The following is a 12398-nucleotide window of genomic DNA, read 5'->3' as shown; positions in this document are numbered from 1 at the left end:
CAAATATAATTAATTCTAGTCTCAGAAACTTGAAACTCATAAATGTAGAGGCTGAAAATTAAAATGCCATTGTGCTAATACTGAAAATCAATATTCGGAAGAAAAACATTATCAAAAGTCCTAGTTTTCTGTAAGTCTAACTTTCAATTGCATCTCCAAATAGCTTTCTCTTCTATTTTTTTTTCTTAGCCCCTTTTACAGATGACTGTATCTCTTCTAAATCAAAATAGAAAATGAATGATGAATGTAGTTTTCGTAAGCAATAGAGAGAAGAATAGAGACACAGGTAGAGGCATCATGCTACAGTTTCTCTTTCACAGAACCACAGAACGAGCCACATGCAGTGGGAGGAAGAGAAAGAGGCGGGGATGCCAGCCATTGGGAAACTCTTCCTTCGACATACCATACCTCCAGACATTTCGATGACATCAATTTATTCACTCATTTACTTAACAAACTTTTGTGGGTCACACTCTGTGAATAATTTACTGTTTGAGGTATCGTTGTAACACTTTTTAGGGATACAATTACAAAAAAGAGAGATCAGTCTCCCTGTATCACCATTTCTTTATATGGTTTCTTTCCTTTTTCATTTTTACAACACTCATATTGTCATTTTTCAAATGATCAGTTGATCAACATTTATTAGATATATATGTCTGTTAACAAAGCTCAAGAACACACAGCATTAGTTACAAACAATCTAGACAAAAACTTCCTGGTCAACTAAATCAAAGATCATCATTTGAAAACAGGGAGAAAATGGAAAAAGGAAAGAATAAATAATATATTTTAAATTGTGATTTATTAATTCATTCAGCTAACACAGAGAAGGTGCTTGCATTATGGAAGGAGATGTGCTAAGTGCCACAGGAGACATAAATATGCATTAAGTCAGATGAGACATAAACAACTATGATATTATCAATTTTTTTTCAATTAAAAAAAAAAAAAGAAAAAGAATGAAGACAACCATTTTCCAGGTCCTATCTGTCCTCATATGGTTAAACACTCCCAATCTTAATTCTGCTTGACTTTGGGCCTAAAGTCAGAGAATGAAAAAAGATTATATAATTATTTTCTTACTTTTCTTTCCTACTTCCCAGCTGGCGAGCTGTATATTGATCTCCATAGTCAATTAATACCAATTGTCGAGAAAAGACATTCACTTTGTTGCCTATAAATAAATCTTCCAAGTGCAGGTTATCATATTTGGTCCGCTTTAAAAAGGTGCGATGATTCTTTACATCATGCTAGAACCAGAAACAACAATGTAATGAACAAAAAAAAATTATTAATAAGGAAAGTTAACCTTATCATAAGGTAGAAATAATTCTTAATCCTGTCTTATCAAATATAGGTTATATTCTGTTTTTCTGTTATAAATATAAATCATATTTTTTAATAACTCCCATATTTCCAAATTCAATCCATAAAATAACATAAAAGCTTATTACAAATTTAATATTTTTAAAAACCTGAATAGAAAGATTTATTACCAAATCATTTCAGTAAAGTAGTCCTTACAAAATGCTAAAGAGTCATACACCCAAATTTCTGCTTTCTTTTGTACAAAAAATCCCAATACCGAAAAGATCCACTTGTTAAAAGTGTTCCCAATGAAGGGACACAAAGAAATAAAACCCTTTTAGCCTGATCCTCTTTAATTTGACTTTTTGTAGCAATAACAGCTTTCAATAATGAGGACATATTTATGACCATGACAATCCTTATTCATAATCACTTATTGGTTATTTCTTATCCAAAACATGAATAATCTTACTTCAGTCTTTTTTTTTTTTTTGAAACAGAATTTCATTCTGTCACCCAGGCTGGGGTGCAGTAGTGGGATCTCAGCTCACTGCAACCTCCACCTCCTGAGTCCAAGTGATTCTCTTGCCTCAGCTTCCCGAGTAGCTGGGATTACAGGCACATGCCACCACGCACAGCTGATTTTTTGTATTTTTAATAGAGATGGGGTTTCACCATGTTGGCCGGTCTCGAACTTCTGACCTCAAGTAATCCACCCACCTCGGCCTCCCAAAGTGCTGGGATTACAGGCGTGAGCCACCACGCCCGGCCCCCACTTCAGTCTTTTGACAAAAAAAAATCCTGTTCTTGACATTAAAAATAAAGGCACAAGTTAGCTCCTTACATTGGAAATACAACGAATATTTAAAAAAAGATTTCCACATATATATGCATACACACACACACACACACACATAAATGTATTTTTAAAAGGCAATTATATAAAAGGCAATGCTATTCCTCTACCTATCTCACATTCACCCCCTTTGCCAACATTCAAACAAAGAAAGGCTAATTTACCATTTCAACAGATCCATCCCCTGGGTAAAATAAAAGCTCATAACGTCGAAGAAGTGAAGCATTTGGATCATACCACTCTGCAATGAAAACGAATCTTTCACTATGATTCTGCAAAGAAAGAAGAATTTTAACACTAACATATAAAGAACAAGCACTCTTCTATAAGTCACACAAAATGAGAGCAAGAATTCCCAATTTGCAAGAAACAAACTTATTTCGACCTATTATATTGATTTTTTCTGCTTTTCAACAAAATATCAGTTATCAACACATACTCAGAAATACTTCCTTTTAATTTCTCACTAAATATCCTTAGACATCTCAAAGATGACTATGGATTGCTTATTACTGTACGGCCATCTCATCATCCTGAGTGAATTAACATTTTCTAAGAAAATGAGCTTCTGATTTTACTATTGTAACAGTCCTTCTGAAAGCAAGTTTACATATGATTAATAAACTAATATAAGAATAAATTTCTGAGGATAGCTCTCAATTACATGAAGTTTTGACTTTCCTAAATTTTAGAATCTAGTAATATAAGAATATCGTCATTAAAATTACAGCAAACATCTTTTTTCTCCTTAGTAATTTCATATGATAGTATCTTTTTATAGAAATAATGTGTTAGTCTAGGACCTCTGAGAAACAAATGCAAAGACAAGATTGAACATGCAAGAATTTCATTAAGGAAAATTCCTGTAATAGAAAATGAGGAGGGAGTCAAAAAGACTAGAAAAGCTGACAGAAACAATGCAAATGTGACACAGTGGTGGAGAGAGGCAAGGAATGCTAGGCGGGGCCGTCCTGGATTGCTATACCCTAGAAAGAAGGCTTAGTAAGCCTATGAAGAAGTGCTAGGGCCAAGTGACTCCCAAGGATAGGGAGGGGCCACCTTTAGTATCCCTCTTCCTCTCAATCACTGGCTGGGAGTAGCCTTTGGAAAGGAAGTGCTCAGCACAAAAGCAGCAATGGATTTCAGAGAACAGCAGCTGGAACCCTTCGTCATTTAAGTTGCTGACAGTTGGAGGCACTAAGAATGTGAAGTACATTCTTAGGGCTACCACAGAAAGCAGAAAGAAAAAAATAAGTCAAAGATGGGTTCTTTTTCCTTGACTATTAAGCAGGATTTCCCATTATATATGTTAGTAAAAATACCCCCACCCCAAAGGTCCTTCATTATAATAAGCAAATAAAAGCACAGGGAAGAAGGGAATCTAGGAGTTTCATTGCTAATTCTAGATTTGCCATCTGATGCTCTGGTTAGGGTAAATTTGGGGGTTCTTCTTTATGTTAATAATTGACTTACAAATGGTAGAAGTTGCATGTCTAATTATGTTTATGATATATCCACAAACTATAATGCAGATGAGTAGTTTTTAAGACACTTTTATTTTTCCCACAATTGTCCAAAGACACATTTAAACCATGCTGATAATGCAAGAGAAAATACATGTAAAATAAGAGACATACTATGACATACTATTTGTAAAAGCCTTTCATCATATATATTTTTCATATTGATTATAACAACACAGCTTTTTTGAGTGTAGGTTTCACCGTGCATTCTAGTATTGTATTCATCTATAAATAAAAATTTAAATATTAGATTATCAGATTTTTTACTATTCAGACTAAAATATTTATTTAAATACATAATTAAAACATTGCCCTCAGGCTTCGACAAAATTCAACAGCCCTTTATGCTAAAAACTCTCAATAAACTATGTATCGATGGAACGTATCTCAAAATAATAAAAGCTATTTACGACAAACTCATGGCCAATATCTACTGAATGGGCAAAAACTGGAACCCTTCCCTTTGAAATCTGGCACTAGGCAAGGAAGCCCTCTCTCACCACTCCAATTCAATATAGTATTGGAAGTTCTAGTCAGAGCAACCAGGCAAGAAAAAGAAATAAGGGGTTTTCAGTTAGGAAAGGAGGAAGTCAAATTATCTGTATTTGCAGAAGACATGATTGTATAATTAGAAGACCCCATTGTCTCAGCCCAAAATCTCCTTAAATTGATAAGCAACTTCATTCAGCAAAATCTCAGGATACAAAATCAATGTGCAAAAATCACATGCATTCCTATACACCAATAACAGACTAACAGTGAGCCAAATCAAGAGCGAACTCCCATTCACAATTGCTACAAAGAGAATAAAATACCTAGGAATACAACTAACAAAGGACGTGAAGGACCTCTTCAAGGAGAGCTACAAACCACTGCTCAACGAAATAAGAGAGGACACAAACAGACAGAAAAACGTTCCATGCTCATGGTTAGGAAGGATCAATAACATGAAAATGGCCATACTGCCCAAAGTAATTTATAGATTCAATGCTATCCCCATCAAGCTACCAATTACCCTTTTCACGGAACTGGAAAAAACTACCTTAAACTTCATATGGAACCAAAAGACAGCCCGCATAGCCAAGTCAACCCCTAAGCAAAAAGAACAAAGCTGAAGGCATCATGCTACCTGACTTCAAACTATACTACAAGGCTACAGTAATCAAAACAGCATGGTACTGATACCAAAACAGAGATATAGACCAATGGAACAGAACAGAGGCCTCAGAGGCAATACCACACATCTACAATCATCTGATCTTTGACAAACAGGACAAAAACAAGCAATGGGGAAAGAATTCCATTTAATAAATGGTAGTGAGAAAACTGGCTAGCCATGTGCAGAAAGCTGAAACTGGACTCCTTCCTGACAGCTTACACTGAAATTAACTCCAGAGGGATAAAGACTTAAACATAAGACCTAACACCATAAAACTCTAGAAGAAAACCTAGGCAAAACCATTCAGGACATAGGCATAGGCAAGGAATTCATGACTAAAACACCAAAAACATTGGTAACAAAAGCCAAAACGGACAAATTAAACTCCAGAGCTTCTGTACAGCAAAAGAAACAATCATTAGAGTGAACCGACAACCAAGAGATTGGGAAAAATTTTTGCAATATACCCATCTGACAAAGGGCTAATATCCAGAATCTACAAAGAACCAAAACAGATTTACAAGAAAAAAATCAAACAAATCCATTCCAAAGGGTGAAGGAGATGAACAGACATTTTTCAAAAGCAGACATACATGAGGCCAACAAACATATGAAAAAATGCTTATCATCACTGGTCATTAGAGAAACACAAATCAAAACCACATCGAGATACCATTTTACACCAGTTAGAATAGCGATCATTAAAAATCTGGAGACAACAGATGCTGGAGAGGATGTGGAGAAATAGGAACACTTTTACACTGTTGGTGGGAGTGTACATTAGTTCAACCATTGTGGAAGACAGTGTGGCGATTCCTCAAGGACCTAGAAATAGAAATTCCATTTGACCCAGCAATCCCATTACTGGGTATATACCCAAAGGATTATAAATCGTTCTATTATAAAGACACATGCACACATATGTTCACTGAGGTACTGCTTACAATAGCAAAGACCTGGAACCAACCCAAATGCCCATCAATGATAGACTGGACAGGGAAAATGTGGCACATATACACCATGGAATACTATGCAGCCATAAAAAACGATGAGTTTGTATCTTTTGTAGGGACATGGATGAATCTGGAAACCATCATTCTCAGCAAACTGACACAAGAACAGAAAACCAAACACCGCATGTTCTCACTCATAGTCAGGTGAAAAATGAGTACACATGGACACAGGGAGGGAAGCATTACACACTGGGGTCTTTTGGGGGGTGCTGGGGAGAGACAGCAGAGAGGGAAGGTTGGGGAGGGATAACATGAGGAGAAATGCCAGATATATGTGACAGAGGGATGGAGGCAGCAAACCACCTTGCCATGTATAAACCTATGCAACAATCCTGCATGATCTGCACATGTACCTCGGAATCTAAAGTACAAGAAAAATATGCATATATTGCCTTCACTAAAATAAATATAAAATAGAAGAAATTACACATCTAACTAAAGCAAATGAAAAATCAATGAAACCTGGTACTTCCATTTATCCATCTAGCTCTATCCACCAAATCTGCCAATCACACTCTTCTGAATTGGGCAGCAGAATTTTGCACTATACTCTATCCAGAAAACAGTTTTAATAGAAAGAAAATAAACTGAGGAACTATTGCCTCTGGCTATGACAAAGTAGCTTACAGCAAACCAATTCTACTTCTAAGAACAACTAGAAAAGTAGAATATCAAAGATTTAGAGAGCTTTTAAGGTGGCTGGGATATGAGGATCCAAGATCCAGAAAGACAGGAAGCCCACTGAAATGAAACCAACATTCACTGTGTTGTTATAACTCCTAACATATGTGCTGAGTCTGAAGTCAAGTAGGCAAGTGATTGAGAAGCCTAAGAAGCTGGCAGAGGGAGCCCACCAAGGGGCAGAGAAACAGGTACAAAAGTGAGCTCAAACCTGCGCTTGTTCGGTAGAGCTTTTGGAAACTCACTCCCAAGTCCCTGCTGTTTCCTCTGTGAGAAAAAGCTTATTGCTCCAAGTACAAATTATATTAAAACTTGATTTAAACTTAACTTTCTGCTTTACTTTTACAATAAGAACTGTGTTTGCATCCTAGAGTTAAAAGATGTGTCTAGAGATATAACAGTGGTACATCCGGACGTGGATAAAACATCACAGTCAGGTTGGCTTTTCAACTACCTGCCTGACACACATGCGCGCGCGCACACACACACACACGCCATCCAGACCAAAGCCACTTTTGAAATTTAAAGAAAATTTACTTTTCAGCTTTGTTGAGTCAAATCTAGGAAAAAAGAGGAACTTGGTTCCCTTTCCTTTTTTTTCCTAAAATGGTGTTAAAGCTGGATTTAATTTTGTTTAAACTCTTCACTTTATGGATAAAGAAACTGAGCTCCAGAGAATATAAATGACTAGCATAAGGTCACAGACCTGGTAAAGAACTGAGCCAAAACTGGAAACTACACTACCTATGAATCCGATATTTCCAAATCAACAGCCTTCCAGGGCCAACTCAAGAGGGAGAAACACTTTACTAGCACTTAGATACACCTCAAGCTGTCTGTCACAGATACTCTGATGAAAATGCCACCACCTGATGATTACATGAACAACCATTAGTTCCTTCTTCCTTGAAGATTTTGGCTTCTATCAAAAGTACTTTGTGGGGAGCATTTAAAGATTATACTACATCAAAAAGAGACTTTCTTAAAGAAGTCAAATCATTATTCCTCTTTTGAACATTATAAAGGTAAGTTATACATAATCCCTCACACATAATCACACTTTGTTCCAGAAATCTTAAAGTCTTAAAGGAAAATGTGTATTATTATACCCAGAAGTCTCGAAGTGACTTGAAGTGGACAATGTGGTATTATTAAACTCAGAAGCCTTAGTGTCTTAAAGTCTTAAGGTCTCTGTCTAGAGACAGAGAACTTTCCTACAGCAACAGTCTTACTCAACGGTAAGTAACATAAACATTTTACATTATAACATGCATATATATGTTATTGAGTGGAATGTAAAATTATATAAGTTTTATAACATAAAATGGGTGATTTTCTGGAAATTTTGACCAATATTGAAATTCCAAGTGAAATTATATTTGAAGGGTAACCAAGTCTTTGGAGAACTGAATCACACCACCACCTCTCTCTGCTACTGTTTACAGGAAGGCCCACATAAAATTAACAATCTTTTCCATATAGATGTACTTTAAAAAGCCAGTCTCTCAGTTTAAGAATGAGTTTAACTAAGCTTATGTAACCAAGCATAATTGCACCTTGGCCTCACATATTTCAATAATACTAACCAGAAAGCCATTCCATTCCTGATGATACTATGATAATCAATCAACGAATACCAACTGAGCCTGGTACTACTAGTATTGCTGAGTACAATGAGCACATCAGTCTGGTAAGTCTGCTGCTGCTGTTGCTATTGCTGCTATCATTTGCTGGCAGCCTACAGCAAGTAACATGGCTCTGAAATGTGTTGCTTAAAGACAGGAGCCAGGAAACTATAAAGGGTTTTTGCAGGGGAAGATTAGGGAGGAATATCTGAGAGAGTCCAAAAGCATGGGCTCTATAGTCAGACAGACCTGGGCAAGGCAGTTAATCTCTCTAAGCCTCATTTTCCCCATCTGTAAAACGGAAATAGTACTTTCCTCATAAGGTGGCTATGGGGATTAAATGACTTTGTTTACATAAAGCACTTAGGATTTCTTTTGCCTATGTCTCCCAAAGCAATGATGGTGGTTTATAGGTCCACCTGTGACTCTAGAGCTGCACTGCACACACTCATCTCCCTCATTGATCTTTCTCTGACATACAAGAAGAACCTCTTTGGATTTGTGATGATTCAGCCTCAGCTGCAACTAATCCTAGGTAAGTAGTTTTTTAAAGGTCTTTGCAGAAAAAATCAGTATGAAGGAAAAAGGAATTTGTGATGGACAGAAAATGACTAAACTTATATTTACAAATGAAAATAAAAACTATTGAACATGTAATACTAAGTAATTTTTGTAAAGGATATATAATATTAATAAATCCGAGCTAAAGTACAATTCCTACCTTTTGGGGAGTTCAAACAGTTATGGATCTGTTTTTGTCAATAAAAGTTTTAGTCACAATTTTCTTGTTAAATTTTATAACTCCATCTGTTACACATTAATCATTAGTTTTATAATTTAAACTTCTGAAAGGAAAGGTACAACTGAAAAAATAATAAATTACATTAATCAACAAAATTATTGTTGAAAATTGTAGATGTAAGAAATTAAATGTTGTGTTTTGACTTGTTACAGACACCAAAGGTGTTATGGAAAATAATAAAAAGTATTCACATTCACATAGCATAAAAGTCATATTAGACATTATATTTAATAGCAATCTATATGTCCAAAACAGCAGGTATCATACATTGCCATTTAGCAATTCTAAGATATAAAATTAATTATGTGGCTAAGTTTCCAGTACCAAGCAGGAATCTAAGGATCTATATGAATATTTATAAAGTAACAGTAAAATTTCCTGCCTTCAATTCCACAAAGAAAAGCAGAAGTGTTTTATATTTTATTTAAAAGGAATAAATATGTACAGATGAGAAAGCATCTTGGTTCAAGGCTTCTCTGGTATCAAAAATAAAGCACAGAATTTTTTTTCAAATAAACTATCTAAATCTCCATTCCATGGCTCTCAAATGAAGTAAAGTGTCTATTTAAGGAATCTATTCACATCTAATTTTTAAATTCTTGATAGTAATAAGCCTGGGGGAAGACAGAAAAACTGTAAAGCATACTCATTATCTAAGCTCGCCAATTTATAATTTCAGAGGAAACGAAATAAAATATTATTATGGAAGGAAAGGTACTCCTCCCAATTTATAAGCACTTGGGGTAAAGGATGAGTTTGTGTGAGTATATGTACTTGTGTACATAGTAAGCAAAGATGAATATTTCTGAATACAGATTACAGTGTAAAATTACCTTTACTGCTTTTCACTAATAAATTGCAAAATTTCTAAATAGAAGTTTTGATAATACCATTGCATTTTTGCTCCAATGCAATCGAGACCCTTAACAAGTGAAAGTCTCTTACCCTCATCCAGGGACCTTGTATCCTAGTAAGGCCACAAGAGGATATAGAAAAGTTAAGATAAGTTATCAACTCAACACATACTGTCAGAAATATACTCACCTATAAGGATCAAGCACAATGCTTAAAGAAAAAGAAAAAAGAAAAGCAAGGAATGGCAGGTAGTATCTTTAGTTTTGTATTTTTAGGGTACCAGCCATCATTAGCTTTCATGAATCAGTGGGATCCACTGTTTATATCTGGTCGCCAATGCTTAAGACTTTTAGCATTCTGTAAATTGTTACTATTTTAATTAACTTTTACAAATCTTATTTACCTCTCATGGTAGTTAGAACCAAGTACTAAACTAAGCAGGTAGCGAGGGAAAGGGAACTAAACTAATAGTGTGTCAAGTATATTTAATACATATTTCAGTTAATCCTCACAAGAAACCTGTAATTGAGTGACTCCTACTATTTTCACCATTGGGAAAACAGAGGTGCAGAAACATTAACTGTCCAGATATTACAAAGATAAACAGCTAGTCAGAACTAGACTTGGGATTCAAACACAGGTTTGTCTGATGTCAAAATTCAACACTCATTTTAGACACCAAAAGCACTGAATCAAGAAAAAACATCAGAATCAAGAGTTCTGGATCAGTCAAAAGAGCAACAGAGATGGGAGATAGTGAAAAAGGTAACCTGTCTATAAGGTACAACTGAGCAGAAAAGCAGACAGAGATAAGAAATCAGAGGAAGTCACTACTAACAATGGAAAATCAGTTTGGTCTCGATTCTACAAAGAATGCACAGAGGGTAAGAATTGAAAATGTTTCAAAAGTTGAATTAAGACAGTTGAAGGAGCTTAGGTTAGACCTAACTGAGAAGTAATTGAGTAATTATTAAAATTACTTCCAAAAATCACAGACAGTGCGTACAATTTAGGAAGACCTACTTATTAGTTTATCATTCCTTTTGCAATATGTTTAAAAGTCCCCTATAACAGTGGCTTCAAATGTTTGATTATTACAGTAATAAGTTCACACCATGACCCAATGCACACATGCATGTAAATATATTACTGAAGAATTTCTCACAGCAATATGTATCCTTACTATGTGCTGTGTACTAAGATATTTTCTATTCTGGTCTATTCTACCTTTTTATTAACACTGATAGAGACCCTCCAACCCATTTCATACCTACAAATAAGGTCAAGAGCCTTTGAAGAACACTGCATTACCACCCACTCTCCCACTCCAAACTATGAAACAACTACCAGAAAATATTGGGGAAAAATCTCTAGGACATTGGTCTGCGCAAAAACTTCTTGAGCACTACCCCACAAACATAGGCAACCAAAGCAAAAAGGGACAAATGGGATTACATCAAGTTAAAAACCTTCTGCATAGCAAAAAAAAAAAAAAAAAAAAAAAGTGAAGAGACAACCCACAGAATGGGAGAAAATATTTGCAAACTACCCATGTGACAGGGGATTAATACCAAGAATACATAAGGAGCTCAAACAAGTCCATAGGAAAAAAAATCTAATAATCTGACTAAAAAATGGGCAAAAGATCTGAATGGACATTTCTTAAAAGAAGACATACAAATGAAAAATAGGCATATGAAAAGGTGTTAAACATCACTGATCATCAGAGAAATACAATCAAAACTACAATGAGTTATAATCTTATCCTAGTTAAAATGGCTCTTATTCAAAAGACAGGCAATAACAAATGCTGGTGAGGATGTGGAGAAAAAGGGAATCCTTGTACACTGTTTTTGGGAATGTAAATTAGCATATCCACTATGGAGAACAGTTGGAGGTTTCTCAAAAAACTAAAAATTGGGCTACCATACGACCCAGCAATCCCACTGCAGGGTACACAATGAAGTACCATTCAGCCATAAAAAAAGAATGAGACCCAGTCATTTGCAAAAATAGGGATGAAACTGGAGATTATTAGATTAAGTGAAATAAGCTAGGCACAGAAAGACAAACCTCCTAAGTTCTTACTTATTTGTAGGATCTAAAATAACAAAACAATTGAACTCATGGACATAGAGAGTAGAAAGATGGTTACCAGAGGCTGGGAAGATAGTGGGAGGCTGTAGGGGTGGTGGGAATGGATAACGAGTACAAAAAAATATAAAAAAAATAGAAAGGATGACTAGGACCTACTATTTGATAGCACAGCAGGGTAACTATAGCCAATAATAACTGAATTGTACATTTTAAAATAACTTAAAGACTGTAACTGCATTGTTTGTAACAAAAGGCTAAATGGATCAAAAGGATAAATGCTTCAGGGGACAGAGAACCTATTCCCCATGATGTGCTTATTTCACATTGCATGCCTGTATCAAACTATCTCATGAACCCCATAAATATATATACCTATCATGTACCCATAAAAATTTAAATTTTTTTAAAAAAGAAATTTGTCAAGATCACACAGCTTATAAACAGAGGTGAACCCAGACACCTTGACTCCAGACCTC

At 35.4% G+C, this 12398-nt stretch overlaps 1 protein-coding gene across 6 annotated transcripts in view; it reads right to left on the bottom strand.

The window, feature by feature from the left end:
- The window catches only part of NME7 (NME/NM23 family member 7), a 163312-nt gene that overhangs the window by 116295 nt on the left and 34619 nt on the right, over window positions 1-12398 (bottom strand). For 3 of the 6 annotated variants that reach the window (XM_032291450.1, XM_032291453.1, XM_032291454.1), the window contains exons 2-4: window positions 9916-9937; window positions 2332-2439; window positions 1087-1253 (exon numbers count right to left, since the gene is read on the bottom strand). In XM_032291450.1, the coding sequence (XP_032147341.1) occupies window positions 1087-1253; window positions 2332-2439; window positions 9916-9921 (281 nt within the window). In that variant the 5' untranslated portion in view covers window positions 9922-9937. The remainder of the gene's footprint in view (window positions 1-1086; window positions 1254-2331; window positions 2440-9915; window positions 9938-12398) is intronic. The other 3 variants (XM_032291452.1, XM_032291455.1, XM_032291451.1) reach the window with 3 other exon arrangements.

Source organism: Sapajus apella, unplaced genomic scaffold (genome assembly GCF_009761245.1).
Source record: "Sapajus apella isolate SASKATOON/1434 unplaced genomic scaffold, GSC_monkey_1.0 scaffold25, whole genome shotgun sequence".
Taxonomy (NCBI): Eukaryota; Metazoa; Chordata; class Mammalia; order Primates; family Cebidae; genus Sapajus; species Sapajus apella.
Note: the sequence above shows the minus strand (reverse complement) of the source record. Positions and strands in the feature narration are given on the sequence as shown.